We start from the raw sequence: 20,073 nt of genomic DNA on the forward strand, positions 1-20,073 counted from the left end.
AATATGACTCTTAGGCAAAATGGGGGAGGAAGAAAAACAAACATTCATATGAATAAATCAGCCTCCCCCAACTTGGTGCCCTCCAGGTGTTGAGGACTTCAGTTCCCATCAGCCCCAGCATGGCCAGTAGTTAGGAATGTTGGGAATTGTGGCCCAAAACTTCAGGGGAAGCCTGGAACAAAAGATTTCAAGAATAAAAAGGAGGTAACAGAGTCCAATAGTTTTATGGTCCACACATGTAGCTTAATTCTTAAGACGTGTCTCCAGTTGTGCAGTCCAGGACTCAGAAGAAACAGCACACTTCAACCTCTGGCAATTGATTGTGAAGCCGCTGCTTACGGGTAACTTCGGAAGGGAAAAATGCTCCTCCTCCTTTCATACTAAAATGATCAAGGGGTTGGAGCATCTCTTCTATAAGGAAAGATTACAACAGCTGGGATTATTTAGCTTGGAAAAAAGGAGGCTAAGGGAAGACCTGATAGGGAGACATTTTTCTCCCTCTCTCAAAATACTAGAACCCGGGGTCATCCCATGAAGCTGATGGGTGGGAGATCAAGGACAAATAAAAGGAAGGACTTCTTCACACAGCACATAGTTAAATTATGGAACTCACTACCGCAAGATGTCGTGATGGCCACCCATTTGGATGGCTTTAAAAGGGGGTTGGATAAATTCCTGGAGGACAAGGCTATCAATGCCTGCAAGTCTCGATGGTTCTATACTACCTTCAATATTAGAGGCAGTAAGCCTGTGTACAGCAGTTGCTGGGGAACATGGGTGGGAGGATGCTGTTGCACTCATGTCCTCCTTGTGGGTTCCTGATCAACAGCTGGTTGGCCGCTGTGTGAACAGAACGTTGTACTAGATGGACCCTCGGTCTGATCCAGCCTGGCTCTCCTTATGTTCTCTCCTCTTCTTTTCATAGCTTCCTCATGGCCTCTCTTCTCTCTGTCTGTTTCCCCTTCTTCACAATTTCCTCAGAACCTTACTTCATGATCTACAGTTCCTTTTTCCTCCTCACACGTCCCCGGCCATTTCTGCACCAGCCCAAAAATGTGGGCTGGTCTCGGCTGAGTCCCTGTGTGTCCAAATGATGCACAGGGACTCTCGGGAGAAATGAGGGACAAGAATGGGTTTTCCCAGGGATAAGAACTCCCTGGGAAAATCTGATTCTTCCTGCGGTCTTGGGATCGTTCTGAGACCGCGGGAGGTGTGGTGCCCATCTCGGCTTCTTCCCTCCTCCCCATGAGTAGTGGGGATCAGTAGAGGGGAAGAATCAGGCATGGGGGGAGTGGGGTAGGGGATTTTTTTTAAAAAAAAAACACCTCACATTTCGTTGGAGCATACATGCGCTCAGCTTCTTTAAAAATATGGTGGGCGTGACACTCTCCTGGGATGTCACGCCCGCATTTAGGCTAAGGGGAGGATCTCGCAGTCAGGATATCGCTAGATCCTCCCCCCTCCCTCCCTCTACACTGGGCTGGTGTAGAAATAACCTAACTCTCCTTGTCCTCACCGGAAGAAAAACGTTGCCGAGAATGGAAGAAAGATCATGCTGCACACGACTTCCTCTAAAGTGGAAGGCACTCCTTCAGTGAAGGCAGACGCTTTCACCTTTATTGGTGTGCGCTCTGTGGGGAAAAGAAAATCAGTGTAGTTGGTGTGTGCGCATGGCTTTTTGCGAAAGGCAGATGTTTTCACTGAAAAGGGCTTCCTGACTTGTCTTAGCTCTCCTCTGGGTGACTCGGTCCTTCCTCCCATCTCCTTCCTAATTCATATGAATCTTTTGGAAAAGCCATTACGATTATTCCTTGTGTAGCTTCTTTTTTTGGGTGGTGGTGGTTCTGTTTTGTTTTATATACTGGATTGTGGAAATTATTTATCTAGCTTTCCTGATTCATACCAGATGCAGTGAAGCTAAAATAGCCCATCCAGAGCCAGGCTTCATTCTCACAAACAGCAGATGAGGTGGTCAGCAGCATGTGCCTGGATTCACTGTTCCGGCAGGTGGTGGAGGCCAAATGAATACTTCTCCATGTGTTCCCTGTACACAGAAATCTAGGGTACGGTTTTAGCCCAGACATCTCCCTGACCAGCTAGTTTTCTGTGCATGGGGATCTTTTTTTTCATTGGGAAGAGCATTCCACCACGCGTGATCCCATCTGCAACCTAAAGTTGACAAAACGCACATTTACCAAAGTGAGCTGTCCTTTGTGAAATCTAGACGAAAGTGTCAACAGTACTTTTGAGTGTAGAAACCGAGATCTATTTTGTTCGAAACAGGCCCGTGACAAGAAATAAAGATGGTTTATTATTAGATGTCCGTCTCTGGAACAGTTTTGAAAGAGATTATTCAAGCTGAGTGCTTGAGCCAGTAACGGGTCTCTACCGCCAACAAAATGGTGCCAAGGGAATGATCAGGTTGCCAGGTTTTAGGAACTGACCCCTATATCCAGCTCAGGGGGTGGGAAAAACTGACTCTTTAAAAACAGAAGGTAAAGAAGATTTATTTCAATGACTTTTGATGCCTGGAAAAATTGAAGGGAAAGCTGTCCAAAAAAGTCTTGGCTGCACGGAGAATGGAGGTGGATGGCTGACATCATTCATGGTTGCTGGCTGGGTGTCAGAATCATTCATGCACTACGTTTGTCTCCTAGAAAGTTTGACCTGAGCTTATGTATTATATTAGGATTATTGCCAGCTCTAGCAAACTCACTGTACTCTGGGAAGCTTCAATAAACTTCATAAATAGGACTGTATATTTCATCATAACAAGGGTGGGCAACCTGTGCCCCGTGGGCTGCATACGGCTCTCGGCATTGGAGACTGGTGACTCTGATGACAGTGGGGCAGTGAATGTGCTCTGGGTTTCAGTCAGAACCAGTCAGAATTCTAAAGGAGCTATCCAAGGTGTGGTGAATCTGCTTCTGAAACCAGGAGTGGGTTTACCATCCTACTGACACCAGAGACACAAGCTTCCGTTGGCCCTCAGCCTAATTTCAAAAGCCCTCTGCATGTGAGCAGACACCTGGAAGAGGGATACTTCTGTTCCCTGGCAGCCTGCTGTGAGGGAAAGAAGAGGGAGAGAAAAGAACATGGCAGAAAGGGGGAAAGGGAGACCATTCTTCTTTGGTCTCTATCCCTAGCTCTGGCTAAAGCCTGACTTAATGCCAATATGTGGCCCCAACAGACAACCAATGAGGTCCCTGACAGGAAAAAGAAAAGGTTGCCCACCCCTGCATAATAACAATGGAAAAGGACAGAAATCAATATTAAGAGCAGAATTCATTATTCTTAGAATATTGGCTTTCAGCTTGTTTGTTTTTAAAACAGGGGTGTGGAACCCCTGCCCCGTGGGCCGGATGTGGCTTGTGGCACCTTTGGATCCAATCCACAGCCTCCGTTCATCAGCTCCACTGATCCCCCTGTGGCAATTTGGTTTAGAAAAAGGGTCCCATACATGCAAATGTGTCTCTTTATCTAAGTCTGCTGGTCATGTGTGCATGTGTGTTGGGGGAGCGGGCGGCTCACAGCTGGGGAGAGGAGGACGTATCTCCCCTGGCCATGTGCTGCGACTCCCCCAAAGTCTCCCACTCCCGTGAAATACACTGGGCTGTCCGTCTGAGCGTTTGAATCCTCTTGAATACCATTTTTCTCTCTAATTAGCGGTTTGAAGAAAGCCAAGGCCGTGCCAGCAGCAAAACAGCCTTTTATCAAGCTCTCCAAAACTCTTTGGGAGGAGAAGACTCCGATCCTGTGGTGCAAGATGCGGCCACCTGGTTTTATTCCCTGCAGCACTCCTCAGCTGAGTACGCCTCATTCTCCAGGGCCTTGGAAAATGCCACTCGGTAAGAGACTCTTTTGTGTTATTCTGCCTGGTTAAGAACTTTTTGTGTATGTTATTGGGGGAAACAAGGGTTAGAAGGAAGGCACAGAAAAGGAAAAGAAAGGAAGGGAAAGCAAAGTATATTTTCTCATTACAAATGATTACTCGATACATATAATTCAAAGTCTGGAGTTAGTTGGTCATCCCTTTTTTATCTGCTTTCCCATTGACAGACATGATAGCACTCTTCAAATAATTAAAAGGTTGTCCCACAGAGGAGGGCCAGGATCTCTTCTCGATCCTCCCAGAGTGCAGGACACGGAATAATGGGCTCAAGTTAAAGGAAGCCAGATTCCAGCTGGACATCAGGAAAAACTTCCTGACTGTTAGAGCAGTACGACAATGGAATCAGTTACCTAGGGAGGTTGTGGGCTCTCCCACACTAGGGGCCTTCAAGAGGCAGCTGGACAAGCATCTATCGGGGATGTTTTAGGGTGGATTCCTGCATTGAGCAGGGGGTTGGACTCGTTGGCCTTGTAGGCCCCTTCCAACTCTGCTATTCTATGATTCTGTGATTCTAACTTACTCACAATTAAGTGTGTTGAGGGACAGATTCTCATGAAACACACTTCATTGGAATGCTCTTGACACACAGATTCCATAAATAGCAATGGTTTTCACTACAATTCAAAGTCAGGAGATTATTATGTCCATAAATATTTCTTTAAAACAGAATTTGTCTATTATCTATAAAAGTGTATTATATGTTTTATTTGTAATATCAAAAATGTCAAGTTTGATTAAACAAATATAATTAATTGCAATTTGGAGTAAAACAAAAACAAAAAACCTCTCTGTACACCTTTGTAAACACAGGTGCAAACCAAAGTACGGTGATATGCCAGTAACCAACAGCCTATAAACAAATCATGAAATGATTAAGAGCCACGTACAGTTAAAAGTAACCTAGTCAAAGTTTAGTTATTTCCCAGAAAAGAAGTCTCTTTTAAATAACATTTAAAAGTCTCTGTACACATTTATAAACACAGGTGCAAGGCAAAGTACCATGATACGCCTGTTAATCATGAAGGGATTAAGAGACACCTAGAGTTAAAAGTAACCCAGTCAATGTTTAGTTAAACCTTTTGTTAGATCTATTTTTTCTCTGCAAACTGTGTTCGTGGGTAACCAACTGGTTTTTAACAAGTGGGACCTGCAACAAATTCTTGCAGCATGAAGGCTGGCACCAGCCAGCCAGCCAGCCAGGCCCACTTCAGGATACTCCATTCCATTTCCCATCCCCTACTTCATTTTCATTTCCACCCCCTTCTCAGTAGTTAGTCAGCATTTTGTGACCACTGAGCGTGTTCGGTGTTCGTGTGTGGGTGTGTTTCCATTTTGGCTACCTAAGAATTCACACTTGGAGAGTGAGGTTGCTATTATCATATAGGATGCTTGGACTTGTGGTTGATGTGTGTTTACCATGATTAGTCATTTGTGGCGTGCACAAACATACATCATCTACATACATACATCAACGCCTCTCATGCATGTATACTTTTCAGTAATTTCAGTACTAATTCAGCCAGGGTCTTCACCTTTATTTTTCAAAATAACACTTGGATGTTTAAGCAACCAAGAATTCATTGGTGGCCTTGGTTTATATGGTGTGTGTTCCCCCCCCCCACACACACACTTGTTTGCGTGCTTTTCATAACTGAAAAGAAATTTTAAAATACTGCTGAACTCCTCTGAGAAGTGGGATACGAGGACAACGATGGCACCAGCACCTGCTAAATGATGCTGTGGTCAGCTGGCGGCTGCAACTCGCAGGCCATGTTTTTGTGACCCCGGCCTTGAAGGGGATTAAATCAGTGTGACAAACAGGGCACATGTTTCTTGATATTCTCCAAATTCCACCTCATTCTGTCTTGTGCCCGTATCAGTTTGTGATCTTCCTTTTCCACCGCGTTAAAATTATTCACATAAATTGTGTGCATTCAGTTTTGCATGCATTTTCTCAAAGGATACATGGTTTCATGCTCTTTTTCGTTATGCGCACATGCCGTCGAACACATTGCGGGTGGGGGTGGGGGGAATCTCCTTGCCAGCTCAGAAATGTACAGCCTTCAACTGCAGGTTGTGTCTGAGTCCTTGTTTGATCCAGGAGCTGCGTAGGGTGGGTAGGGTGACCATATGAAAAGGAGAACAAGGCTCCTGTATCTTTAACAGTAAAAGGGAATTTCAGCAGGTGTCATTGGCACTTAGTGAAATTCCCTCTTCATCACAACAGTTAAAGCTGCAAGAGCCCTGCCCTCTTTTGTACAGTGACCAGATACAAAAGAGGACAGAGCTCCTGCATCTTCAACTGTTGTGATGAAGAGGGCATTTCACCAGGTCCTCCATGCATACAAATGACACCTCCTTTCCATACAACTGTGAAAGATACAAGAGCCCTGTCCTCCTTTCCATAGGGTCACCCTAGAACTGGGTAAATCCTGATAAAAAAAAACCTGAAAGAAATTTCTCATCCATCTCCAGTGACATGAGGGCTGTGCTTTTTATGCACATAAAAAGGGCATTTTATGTGCATTTGTGCATTCCTTCATTGAGGCAGCGTGGCACATCTCCATCTGCTTGTTTCAGCTTTTCTGCATATATGCCACTGTGGCTGCCATCTATTTCCTTTCATGAGCCGCTCTCACAGGGGTGTCTGTGGGGGGAAAAACAGCTGACAGCAAGCCCAAACTCATGCAGGGCCCTTATAGAGTTGATGCTGAGCATCTAGGGCCTCATCTACACCAAGCAGATATTCCACTATGAAAGCGGTATGAAAGTGGTATATAAAAGGCAGGAGCCACACTACTGCTTTATAGTGGTACTGAAGTGCACTGACAACTGTTGGGACCCATGACACATACCATATACTGCTTTCATACCACTTTCATAGTGTTATATCCTGCTTGGGGTAGATGTGTCAATGGGCCCCAACAGTTGTCAGTGCACTTCAGTACCACTATAAAGCAGTAACGTGGCTCCTGCCTTTTATATGCCGCTTTTATATACCGCTTTGTTTCCAGACCCCTGATCAGGATGATCAGGGGTCTGGAAACAAAGCCCTATGAAGAGAGACTGAAAGAACTGGGCATGTTTAGCCTGGAGACGAGAAGATTGAGGGGAGACAGCACTCTTCAAATACTTAAAAGGTTGTCACACAGAGGAGGGCCAGGATCTCTTCTCGATCCTCCCAGAGTTCAGGACACGGAATAACGGGCTCAAGTTCAAGGAAGCCAGATTCCAGCTGGACATCAGGAAAAACTTCCTGAGTGTTAGAGCAGTACGACAATGGAATCAGTTGCCTGGTGAAGTTGTGGGCTCTCCCACACTAGAGGCCTTCAAGAGGCAGCTGGGCAACCATCTGTCAGGGATGCTTTAGGGTGGATTCCTGCATTGAGCAGGGGGTTGGACTCAATGGCCTTGTAGGCCCCTTCCAACTCTGCTATTCTATGATTCATAGTGGAATATCCTGCTTGGTGTAGATGAGCCCTATAACTCCACATAGGCCCTGCAGTAAATAAGCAGCCGGCAGGCCATAGAATGTGGTTTCCTTCTTTAGATGATACTGGGACTGGAAGAGGACAAGCTGGTTGTTTATCATGTGCTGCCACTCAACAAGTGGGAAATCCTGGGCTTGTGTTTATTTCAAGAAGGAAGGTAGTGTGTTTTCCCCACCCTCTGCTCCACGTTGGCAGCCACTGCTGGTGGGAAGGGGGCAGGAAAACATGTAGAGCAGCCTTCTCCATCCCAGGCCCTCCAGCTAATTTGGACTCCAACTCCCAGCATTCATGACCATTGGCCATACCGGCTGAGCTTGATGGGAGTCGCAGTCCAAAACATCCAGAGGCCAACAGGTTGAGGAGGGCTGCTATAGGGAGAGAATATCAAGATGGACGTCCATTTCATTACGCATTATAGGAGCTTCATCCCACGTACCTGTTTCCCTCGGATTATCCCCCACAGCGCTAAGCTGTTGGCGTTGTTGTTGCTAAAATCACGCCCTGGGCGGCAGCGCTCCTAAGATCCTTTGCAAAGGGTTTAAGGGGGGAAATGTAAAAAAAATCATAAAAAATCAACGGATGACCCAATCTGATTCAAATTTGGTATGCTTAAAGCTCTCCTTAGTATCTATTACTGTGCCGATTTTGAAGTCTTTATCTTTAAAGCTTACGCAGATGTAAGCATTTGTTTAATTCATATCAAATCCTGCTCCTGCGCCCCAGTGGCCGCTCGGAAAACATGCTCAGAAACTAGTAACAAATACTTTATAGCACAATTAAAGCAGGATGCATGGGACTACTTCACAGTCAAAGCAGATTCTACACTGGAAAACTTCGGAGTACTTCACAATAAAAACAGATTAAAAGCTTGAAAACTTTGGAGTCCTTTGCACGCAATTCACAGTGATTGCACAGTATAACGCTGGTGTGGTAAAGCTCTAGAAGGGACAAACCTGAGACTGCGCTGCAGATTTTGATGTTCAGGAGTGTACAAGCATCAAAGAAGAAAGATAAATTCAGACATGGGCTCAGCCTTGGACAAATATATAAAGTTCAGACCAGTTTTAAATTACGAGCTGCAGTCCTTCTGGCAAACTCAGATGGGGTTGTAAACCCCACTAAGGAAGTCTGAGTGGTTAAGCTATAACCCCCACATACTGGGTCTGGTTTTGGAGTATTTCTTTCATTTTCTTTGGCTGCTCCTGTGTGCTTTTTCTTTTTCTTTTTGGAGGTTTAAATTTGGGTCTGTAATAAGAAGCTAACTTGCACCTTCTTTCTAGGATGTCAGCTGCTATTCTTTCTTTGCAGTAATTGTTCCCCCTTCCTTCCATACAGAGAAGCAGCTGGGCTGCAGGCATGTTCTAGAGGCCCCCCACACAGGCACCATTGGGTGTTTGTTGCTTAGCTTTTCATTCCATCACCACCACCCTCCACTTCCACACTGCCCTACCTCCAACAAATAGGTCAACAGCTTTGTAAATGCCCCCCCCCCATTTAAACATGAGTTGATGTTCCTTGGAGGCGGGAGGGTGGCTGGAGTAAAAATGTAAACACAAACATCAGCTGTATGCTGAGGATGGACTGGGAGAAATGCCGAGTTCACATGCACATAATTCCCCCACCTCTGTTTCCTCTGATTCCTTTTATCGTGTGTGTCTTGTCTTTTAAGATTATAAGTCTGCAGTCACGTTTCACTGATGATATGTAAACTGTTCCAGGAGCCTACATGGCTGAGAAACAAGATTTTAAAAATGCTTTGGATTAATAAATAGACTGGCGTTCAAGTTCCATCCCTTGGACGAATCTTCCAAGGAGGAATCCCTATTGTTATCTCCGACCTGAGATTGGAGATAACTGTGGGGATGCGTGTGGCTGCTCTTCCCAATGATGGCTGAGTCTTTCTTCACGCACCTATTGCTGAAAGGGATGGTGATGTCAGGTCTTGAGCCCTCCTGGCATGTTTGTAATGAAACAAAGAGGTCAAACTCCAAATAAATAAGCTTTATTATGTGATGCAATTAGTCTATCAGCAATTCAGGTTTCAGAAGTCAGAAGAACTTAGAGGAAGGCCTTTGAAATAGATCTTAATTTATAGGCAGGTATTTGGATGGCTTTAAAAGGAGAAAGTAGGTAAGGATGGTCCTCTAGAGTAGCCCACCCCACCTTATGTCCTTCAGATGGAATACATCTCCTGTTATCCCCTACTAGAATGTCCAATGTCCAGTTCCATGCTGGCTGGGGATTATGGGAATTTTAGTCCAACATATCAGAAGGGCACCAGATTCAGGAAGACTGCCCTAGAAACTGATCAAGAGCCTTTCAATGCACATGGCTGAACCAGGAGTTGAACTCAAGGCTTTTCCACTCAAGGTGTAGCAATCTATGTTACTATGCAGTCTTTAGAAAGGTACTTGGGGAGGGACTTTGAACAGAGAAGCAGAGGTAAAGGGGTATTAAAGCTGAAGCTGAAATTAGGCAGGTAGCATTAAAGTTTCTCCACTTTAACTTGCCCCCTCCCGAGTGGTCCCACTGTGAGGTTCAGCATGCAGGAAAACATGCATTTGGTATCCTGCAAAAAAGAAAAAGAAAGAAAAGTAAGAAAAGTAGCAGTGATGGATTTGGAGGAAAGGGTTAAGTATTCCCTCCCTCTACTCCTTTTCTGTTCAAGATTACCTCTCTTCCCTGAAGCCTGCTTCCTTCCTTCCTTCCTTCCTTCCTTCCTTCCTTCCTTCCTTCCTTCCTTGAAAAAGCTTTGACAAGTTCCTTTCTTAATGGTATATACTTCGAATAAATAAATAAATAAGCAAGCAAGCAGAGCTCCTGTTTGTGTCACTCACTAGCCCCTAACCTAGGAACCTCTACCTTTGGAGAGCCTCAGGAGTTGGTGGGCTCTCCTTCACTAGAGGAATTTTAGCAGTGGACGGATGCCTATTTATCAAGGATGCTGTAGCTGCTTCCTCTTGCACTGCCGATCCTATGTTGACCTAGGTTGGACTGGATGACATCCAAAGTCCTTTCCAACCCTATGATTCTACTAACCAACCTGTCACGGAAGTCCAGTCTGCTGCAGAGAAATCTGGACTGGGTTCTTGGCCACACACTGGATTCTCACAGGGCACACGCCAGGTGTTTGGGGCTTTGTTATTACATTGTACAGGTTAAGTACTGCTAGGACATGCCAAACATTAGCCCAGTGGTTGCAGATTGCAAGGGAAGATCGGCACTGGTGAGAAAGTTAAATGTCAGGAAAGCTCATCCTCCATTACTGATCTTCTCCTTGTGGGATCCTAAGTAGACTTCCAGGGGGCCTTGGAGCTCCCAAGGAAACCACTGGTCTAACTTTCTACCATACTGGTTCTCTGTTCCGAAGCGGAAAGAGAGATGCTTAAAACACATTTCTTAGTTGCACACGGGTTGTTCCTAGACTGTGATGTTGTGTTCTTTTCTGCTTTTCAGAGACCACTTCATCATTTGCCCGACAATAGACATGGCCAAGCACTGGGCTGATAATGGCAGAGGAGATGTCTTCATGTACCATGTGCCAGAGAGCTCTTCTCGGAGCAGGTAAGAGGATAAATAGAGCTCTGTTGTGATGGATTGTGGTGGCAAAATGGTCAGGATAAGGCCAAGAGTTTGATTTAAGTCACACTTGCTTGTCCATCAGGCTGTAAGCTGGTAACCAAAGGTTATTACTCCTTATTATAAACACAAGGTCCATGGGTTTCCTGCTCCAGTCCTTCTCTTTTCCTTTCCTCGGTGCCTTTTTTGTTTTGGGCAATGCTATATATTTGTGATTAACTAGCGTCATCTAGGTGATAGGATGCCACAACTGGATGGTGCAGGAAGGAACAAGCTGTGTGTCATCTTCCGGTCCCTGCATTGCAGCTTGACTCAGATGAAAAACCCGGAGTAACTCAACTAAAACCAGCATGGAAATAGCTGAGTTGAAAGGAAGCCTTTATAGTTTCTCTTTCTGCTACTTCCTGGCTGTGTAAAACAATTTTAAAAACCATATTCCTCCAATCCTCCTGTGCTGCTTACACAAAACCATAAGAGGCTGCCTTGTACTGGATCAGAACACTGATGGATCCAGCAGTATGGTCTCAGGAAAAAGGCATTTCCATCACCTGCTGATTCTTTTTGAACTGGAAATACCATGGACTGAGCTTGTAAGCAACGGAGGTGCTCTGCTCCTGAGCTGTGATTTGTCCTCAACCAGTTTGTCCATCTAGCCTAGCACTGCCTGCTCTGACCTGCAACAGCTCTCTGGGGTCTCAGAAGAGAAGGGCGAAGGATGAAGGGCTGTAACGCAAGGGAAGGGCTATACCTCAGTAGCATAGCACACCCTTTGTATGCAGAAGGTCCCAGATTCAACCTCCGGCATGTCCAGTTGAGTCTCCTGCCTGAAACATGAGGAGCCCTTGCTGCCAGTCAGTGCAGACAGTATTGGATTAGATGTACCAAGGAACTGACGACTGAGTACAAGGCAGCTTCCAATGTCCCCAAGGGTCTTTCCCATCATTTCCCATCATTGGCATCTGGATCAGGATTCTTACCTTCTTCAATCATCTTCCAAACAGCACTTGAGTTGAAATATAAGAATGACCTAATGGCAAACCATTACTCTCATTTCCATTTTGGAAAAGCTGGATGAGTCCTGTTTTATTTGCTTGGCACAGGCAGGAGTGTCTGGCCTGAACCAGTGAATTTGCCTCTGCCACCATTTTAATTTGTCCAGAATGCCCATGTAGAAGGAGCTGAAAGTATCAGATCAGATAGGTACAGCAGGGGTGGGGGAAGGGAGCAAGTATGTACAGCATTGCATTCTGGGGAAATGAAAATGGCTTTGATGGCAGGCATAGCTGCACAGGGTGTATGTTATAATGATTTATAACATCCAGGTACCATTCAGCCATGTTCTGCCAAAGTAGTATATTCAATAAATGGTAACCAAACAGCCACAAAGGAATCATACTTTCATTGACCTCTCATGACCTGTAATTTATATGACAATTTCTCCATTATTGCTGTCTTCCACAGCACTTTATATGACTCATTCAAGTCTGTGAATTTGAAATCCTTCCAATGCGATGCTATTATTTTCCTGGCAGCAAACGACAGATGCGAGATTAGCTCCTTATGCTTCAAATTCATATTTGCTTCAGCAAATAAGTTCAATACACACAGTTAACAGAGTTTCAGAGACGTTTCTCTTGTGTAAGCAGATATAGTTGTAAATGGTGATCTCACATGTTTGTCCAAACTGTGTCTTCAATAGAGGTGTCTAAGTTTGCCTCCCACCAGCACTTTAGACCATCGTTGTTGCTTTCATCAGAGAACAATAGTATCTTATATATGTTAGACACCATCCCTTTAATGCAGCCCATATCATCATCTAAGGAATCTATAATGCCATAAAAAATTTCCAGCAAAGAGAAATGTCAGCTCCTTTTCCTGGGCCAGTTCCAGCACAGTGTAACTTCCTTCTACACATACGACAGAAACAAACTTCAAAGTGATCTTGATAGGCTGGAGCGCTGGGCTGAAAACAACAGAATGAAATTTAATAGGGATAAATGCCAAGTTCTACACCTAGGAAAAAGAAACCAAATGCACAATTACAAGATGAGGGATGCTTGGCTCAGCAATACTACAAGCGAGAAGGAGCTTGGAATCGTAGATCACAAGCTGAATATGAGCCAGCAGTTTGATGTGGCTGCAAAATAGCAAATGCTATTTTGGGCTGCATTAATAGAAGTATAGCATCCAAATCGCACAAGGTACTGGTTCCCCTCCATTCAGCACTGGTTAGGCCTCATCTTGAGTATTGCGTCCAGTTCTGGGCACCACACTTCAAGAAGGATGCAGACAAGCTGGAGCATGTTCAGAGAGGGCAATGAGGATGATCAGGGTTCTGGAAACAAAGCCCTATGAGGAGAGACTGAAAGAACTGGGCATGTTTAGCCCGGAGAAGAGAAGGCTGGGGGAGACATGATAGCACTCTTCAAATACTTGAAAGGTTGTCACACAGAGGAGGGCCAGGATGTCTTCTCGATCCTGCCAGAGTGCAGGACACGGAATAACGGGCTCCAGTTAAAGGAAGCCAGATTCCAGCTGGACATCAGGAAAAACGTCCTGACTGTTAGAGCAGTACGACAATGGAATCCATTACCTAGGGAGATTGTGGGCTCTCCCACACTAGAGTCATTCAAGAGACAGCTGGACAACCATCTGTCAGGGATGCTTTAGGGTGGATTCCTGCATTGAGCAGGGGGTTGGACTCGATGGCCTTGTAGGCCCCTTCCAACTCTGCTATTCTATGATTCTATGATTCATAGTGGAATATCCTGCTTGGTGTAGATGTGCCCTATAACTCCACAGGCCCTGCAGTAAATAAGCAGCCGGCAGGCCATAGAATGTGGTTTCCTTCTTTAGGTGATACTGGGAATGGAAAATCTTTCTGACTGTTAGAGCAGTATGACAATGGAACCAATTACTTAGAGAGGTTGTGGGCTCTCCCACCCTAGAGGCATTCAAGAGGCAGTTGGACCACCATCTGTCAGCTATGCTTTAAGGTGTCAGGAAGTTTTTCCTGATGTCCAGCTGGAATCTGGCTTCCTGTAACTTGAGCCCATGATTCCGTGTCCTGCACTCTGGGAGGATTGAGAAGAGATCCTGACCCTCGTCTGTGTGACAACCTTTCAAGTACTTGAAAAGTGTATACACCTTATTTATTCAGTGCGTGCAAAAGGACATACACAGAGGGTGACATCTGCGCTCAGTTTATATGTAAAAAGATCTTTTAAAAACACCTTTGCAAATGGTTCGCAAATAGTTCATCAGATTTTGGAGTGAACAAACTCGAATGTCACACTGCATATGGTAAAATCCTTTCAAGCTTGGCATTTGACAGGGTGTCTGTTTTAGACTTAGGTTTCTGTCTGAATAAGGGACGTAACACTTAGCCAACTTTTGCACAAATACAGAACGCAGATGCCGGTTCCCCCTTCTTCTGCCTGCTTTCCTTTCAGATGATTCAATTTAATTCTCACCACATTTCAAGATGGATGCAAACCAGCTGGTAGGGGTTCAGAGGAGGGCTTCTGATCCCCCAAGGCAGGGCGGTAGGAGCAGCGGAGGCGATCTTTGCCTCCCCAACCTCCTACCCTGCAGATTTCGCTAAGCCTGCCTAGTGAGGGCGCTTCTGAGGAGTAGGGAAAGGATGCTGGAGGAGTTTGGGATAGGGTGGTCATATGGAATGGAGGACAGGCCTCCTGCATCTTTAACAGTTGGATAGAAAAAGGGATTTCATCAGGTGTCATTTGTATGCATGCAGCACATGGTGAAATGCCCTCTTCATCACGACAGTTAAAACTGCAGGAGCTAGAGTGACCACATACAAAAGAGTGCAGGGCTCCTGCAGCTTTAACTGTCGTGATGAAGAGGGCATTTCACCCTCTGCATACAAATGACACCTGCTGAAATTCCCTTTTCTATGCAACCGTTAAAGATACAGGACCGCGTCCTTTCCGCCGCCACTGCCTCCCCGCCGGCCTCCTGCTGCAGGGCTAAGAGCCACCCAGGTCGGAGAGCTCGGCAGAAGCGGAAGCCGAGCTCTCCGACTCGGGTGGCTCTTACCCCGGCAGCAGGAGGCCAGCAGGGAGGTGGCGGCGGCAAGGACACGGCCGGTTCCCCAGCCGCCGCCTCCTCCGCCTCTTCCTCCGTCTCTTCTTTCTCGGTCTACACAGTTGTTGTGGGGGCGCACTGGGGGCACATGTAAGCGCCCTCACAACGACGTGTAGATTTCCTCCAGTTCCAATTTTCACTGACACCTCAGCCAGACACAATCTGTCTGTCTGTCTGTCCGTCTGTCCGTCCATCATATCTATCTCTATCTATCTATCTATCTATCTATCTATCTATCTATCTATCTATCTATCTTTAAAGGACAGTAGTCAAAAGGTGATCCCCTGGGCATATCCCCTAATATCTCAGCTATATTTCTGATTATTCACAAATTATAATGGAAAAATAGTTACCATTTTGGGTGTTGTTGTTGTTTTTATAAAAGGACAACTTAAATGCCTGCAAAAGAAAGTTTATGACTTGTGGCTTTTGAGCAGTGACGTCATTTACATCCAATTGTATTGTCCCCCGATGTGTTTGATTTCTGTTTTGAATAGCTAAAACCAAAACTATGTACAAGGGCAGCTAAAACGCAGGAGATGCATATCTTAAGATGAGATCATACAGTTTCAGACAATGAGGTTTGGAGACATTTTTTGGAAAAGAGAGGAAAGAGCGTTGGTTAGGAGGCCATGATTTGTTCTTTGAAAATGCTGACCACTGGTTTGCAGAGAATAATTCCCTGGGAGAAGTAATGTTATAAGAGTCATGCTCAGTAAAGGAGAGAAGACGTCATTATATGGTGATCGTCCTAAATGTTCCAAATGCAATTATTATTATTATTATTATTATTATTATTATTATTATTATTATCCTGCCTTTTTTTCCCTCCAAGGAACCCAAGGCAGCATACATAATCCTCCTCGTCCTCTCCATTTTATCCTCCCAACAACGTTGTGAGGTAGGCTGGGCTGAGAGTCTATGGCTGGCCCAAAGTCAACGAATGAGCTTCTACGGCCAAGCGGGGGCTAGAACTTGGATCTTCCAACTTCCAGTCCAACACTCTATCCACTATACCACACTGGCTCTCATATTATGAAATGCAGTAAACCTTAACAGCCACCTTGCAAGACAGGCATTATCATGTCCACATTATACATGGGATAGTGAGAGAGATTGGCCCGGTTTGCACAATTGCAGATTGATTAATAAGCCGTGTTGGGTTGTTTACCGCTTTGCACATGCCGGTCTCATGCTGGGGGGGGGGGGATGAATTAGCATAATTACCCTGGGCAGCTCCTCCTTTCATGGAAACCTGGCCAGACTGGCTTGCTGTCATGGGTAACAAGACACCCAGAGCCTATAGGCTGTTGTAGGCTGCCTGGTGATCCACATGGCATGATCATCTGTGATGCTGAGGGTAATTACACTAATCCCCCATGCATATGACTAGCATGCATGGTGGGGAGCCTTAAGCAAGATACCCTCAATGCCCCCCTCCCTCAGTGAATCTACTTTCGCATGGCCATTGCCACCAGCCGCCATTGCTCTGCCTTTCTCATTATTGCTACCAGGGCCAGATTAAGGTATGCTGTCAGATATGCTTTAAGGTGGATTCCTGCATTGAGTAGGGGGTTGGACTTGATGGCCTTATAGGCTCCTTCCAACTCTACTGTTCTATGATTCTATGATTCTAAGGCCAGCTGATGCCCTAAGCACAGCCCAATAATGGTGCCCTCTTGGCCCCGTCCATTGCTTCACCAGCAAGACATGAAGACTCAATAAATGCTAAAGGTGAAATAAGACATTAAAAACTCCGTTTTCTTCAAGGCCATCCCCCACGCCAGAACACACAACTATATGAAACATAAACTGTTTTTTATTATACTTATTTAAAACTAAATAGCAGCAAGCAATAGAAGTCAATTACTCATAAATAGGGCAACAGAAAAAAAAAACTATTTTTCATCACTGTTTTATGCATTTTTTAATAAAACTGTTATAAGGGGGGGAATGCAAATGCAAAAATTTATTGAAAATGATTTTTAATCACCCTCTAAAAGATTACAAGACAAAATAAGATCTGATATTATCTCTACTGAAATTATGTGATCTCGAGAGCATACTTTTCAATTTGGGCGGTGCCCCCTTTCCCTTGGTATGCCTTAAGCACGTGCTTATATTGCTTAAAGGTTAATCCAGGGCTGATGGCTACCCTTGGTGGCAGAGAGCTGGTGAGTATGGGCTACATCTACATTACTGCTTTATAGCGGTATTGAAGTGCCCTGGTAAGTGTTGGGGCACAATCTACATTCTGTGTACCACTTCCATAGTGTTATTTCCTGCTTTTTATTTCACGACTGTAATGATTTGACACAAGGTGTAGATCTGGCCCAAGTCGGTGGTAGCATCTTCTGCTCTTTGTTTTCACCACTACTGTGGTTTGGGCCAGAGTCAGAGGCAGGTGACCAGGAAGTCTGCAGTGGTAAAGAATCATAGAATCATAGAATAGCAGAGTTGGAAGGGGCCTACAAGGCCATTGAGTCCAACCCCCTGCTCAATGCAGGAATCCACCCTAAAGCATCCCTGACAGATGGTTGTCCAGCTGCCTCCTTCTAAAGAGAAGGAGCAAGTCCGGTGAGCTGTTGCCAGTGGGTCCTGCTGGTGTCTGGGCCTTAGCATGTGTCAACCGTGACTATAGGGATCTACAAGAATTTCGTTTGTGCTTGCAAAACTGTTGAGCATGCCTCTAACGCATGAGCATGAGTTGGAGAACTAGAGGCATTCAAGAGGCAGCTGGACAACCATCTATCAGGGATGCTTTAAGGTGGATTCCTGCATTGAGCAGGGGGTTGGACTTGATGGCCTTATAGGCACCTTCCAACTCTACTATTCTATGATTCCCCCAAAATGTTCGCAAATCCTCAAGCATTCGCCCACATTCAAAATTTGCGCAAATGTCAGAGAAAAGGCAATTTGAAACCACACACTTTTAAAAGAACCATACATTTTCACATTTTAGTCTAGGGGAGAAAGTCGTGCAACTTTTAAAGAAAAAGACTCTTTATGATTTCAAGATGTTGGCACAGTCTTCCCGTTTGATCGCATTCAATTTGCACTCTTTTCCCGTTCGTGCAAATCAAGCAGCGCACTTGCAAGTGCTGGTGGGAGTTGAAAGACAGATGAACATTAAATTGATGCTCGGAGAATATGGGCGAACATGAATGTCACTTGTTTACCCATCCCTACTTGACTAGAATACAGGGGTCACCTAGCGAGGCTGATTGGCAGTAGGTTCAAAAAAAGAAACAAAGAAAGAGAATGATGATAGCTAAATAGAACCTCCACATACAGACACAGTATACCGTTAAATTCCAGATCCAGATATAAAGACAAAGGGGGTTCATGCAACTTCATGTCTTTACTGTGAGCATTCCAGAGCTTCTAATCTGATCTGGCAAAGCCGTTCTTCTGACATCATGGTTACAATTATTTCATCAAATAAAGTTACACTCATTGCCAAGGGGTCTGTTCCCCTCCTCCTCCCGCCTTTAAGCCTTTACTACTTCAGAAACAATATTTATGGCAAACATTGCTATAATGTAGGAACAAATACAAGCGGGTTATTATTAAAGCAGAATTATTGAGCTCTGATCCGGCTTAATCCTTGTCTAAATATTCGGGGGGTGGAAAAGTATGCTTTAATCTTGTTTCAGCTCTCTCTTTTGTCAATTGCTGGTAAATGATTCACTTCCCAGATGCTCCATATTTTTGAGGTTTTAGGAGGGGACTGAAGATACAAAGGCCCAGTCGCCTTGCATCAGAAAGGAAATGTGTACATGAGTGTATAATTTATTTTTAACAGCGGTGGTATGCTGCTATTCCTCCTTCACCTGAGGGCAAGTGGCAAAATAGGAGTATACATGGTCTGTTGCACTTCTGGCCCCTGTGTGCATACCTCTGGTGCAGGCCCCACAATTTCCCCTTATATATGTTCCAGATGGGTGTACATTAGAGGCTTACAAATTATGCTCAGTGTGGAGAATGTGGATAGGGAGACATTTCTCTCCCTCTCTCCTGTTACTAGAACCCGGGGACATCCCATGGAGCTGATTGGTGGGAGATTCAAGACAGATAAGAACTTCTTTCCATAGTGTAGAGTTAAACTGTGGAACTCACTGCTATAAGATTCTTGATGTCAAAATATCCTGTTAGTTTGAAATTAAAACTAGATGAAATGGGTAGGTGATAGGGATGTGCTCCGCTTCTAATCGGACTGGAGAAGCAGTAGCGGAACGGGGGGCTTCGCCTGCCCTTAAGGCGGAGGCGAAGAGGATTGGGGGGCCGGCGGAGCGTGGCGAAGAGGATCGAGGTGAAGGCGGATCCTTCGCCTCGATCCGGAGCTCCGTCGGAAAGGTAAGTGGGGTTTACCGGGCCCTGCCGCTGTCGCTGTCGCCCATGCGGCGACAGCAGCAGGACCCGGTAACACCCCCCGCCCTCCTCTCCCTTACCTGCCTCCGTCCGCAGTCCGTCAGCGTCTCCAATTGAGCCCTTGGTTCCAGCAGGAAGTCTGGGCCGCATTTGCGGCCCAGACTTCCTGGTGGAACCACGGGCTCAATTGAAGACGGCGACGGACCACTGACGGAGGCAGGTAAGGCCCCCCTCCTCCTTACCGGGCTCTGCCGCCGTTGCCGCATGGGCGGCGATGGCGGCAGGGCCCGGTAACCCCCCCTATGGGGGGGACCGGAGCTCTGATCCAGATCCGGAGCTCCGAGCGGAGCGGAGTGGGCACAGGCGGAGTGGGGGCCGGGCGGAGCGGGCCGATCCAAAAATGGCGGATCTTAAAGTGAAGCGGAGTGGAGGGTCCGTGCACACCCCTAGTAGGTGAATATAGTTTAGTGTGAATCTAAGGCTGTAGCTAGACCTAAGGTTTATCCCAGGATTCCAGGATGGTGGAATCAGTTACCTAGGGAGGTTGTGGGCTCTCCCAACTAGAGGCATTCAAGAGGCAGCTGGACAACCATCTGTCAGGGATGCTTTAGGGTGGATTCCTGCATTTAGCAG

At 45.6% G+C, this 20,073-nt stretch overlaps 1 protein-coding gene across 1 annotated transcript in view; it reads left to right on the forward strand.

The window, feature by feature from the left end:
• Positions 1–20,073, forward strand: part of TG (thyroglobulin) — a 199,420-nt gene that overhangs the window by 172,883 nt on the left and 6,464 nt on the right. The window contains exons 44-45 of the mRNA XM_063131335.1: positions 3,667–3,848; positions 10,840–10,947. Coding sequence (XP_062987405.1) covers positions 3,667–3,848; positions 10,840–10,947 — 290 coding nt within the window. The remainder of the gene's footprint in view (positions 1–3,666; positions 3,849–10,839; positions 10,948–20,073) is intronic.

This window comes from Elgaria multicarinata, chromosome 7 (assembly GCF_023053635.1).
Source record: "Elgaria multicarinata webbii isolate HBS135686 ecotype San Diego chromosome 7, rElgMul1.1.pri, whole genome shotgun sequence".
Taxonomy (NCBI): Eukaryota; Metazoa; Chordata; class Lepidosauria; order Squamata; family Anguidae; genus Elgaria; species Elgaria multicarinata.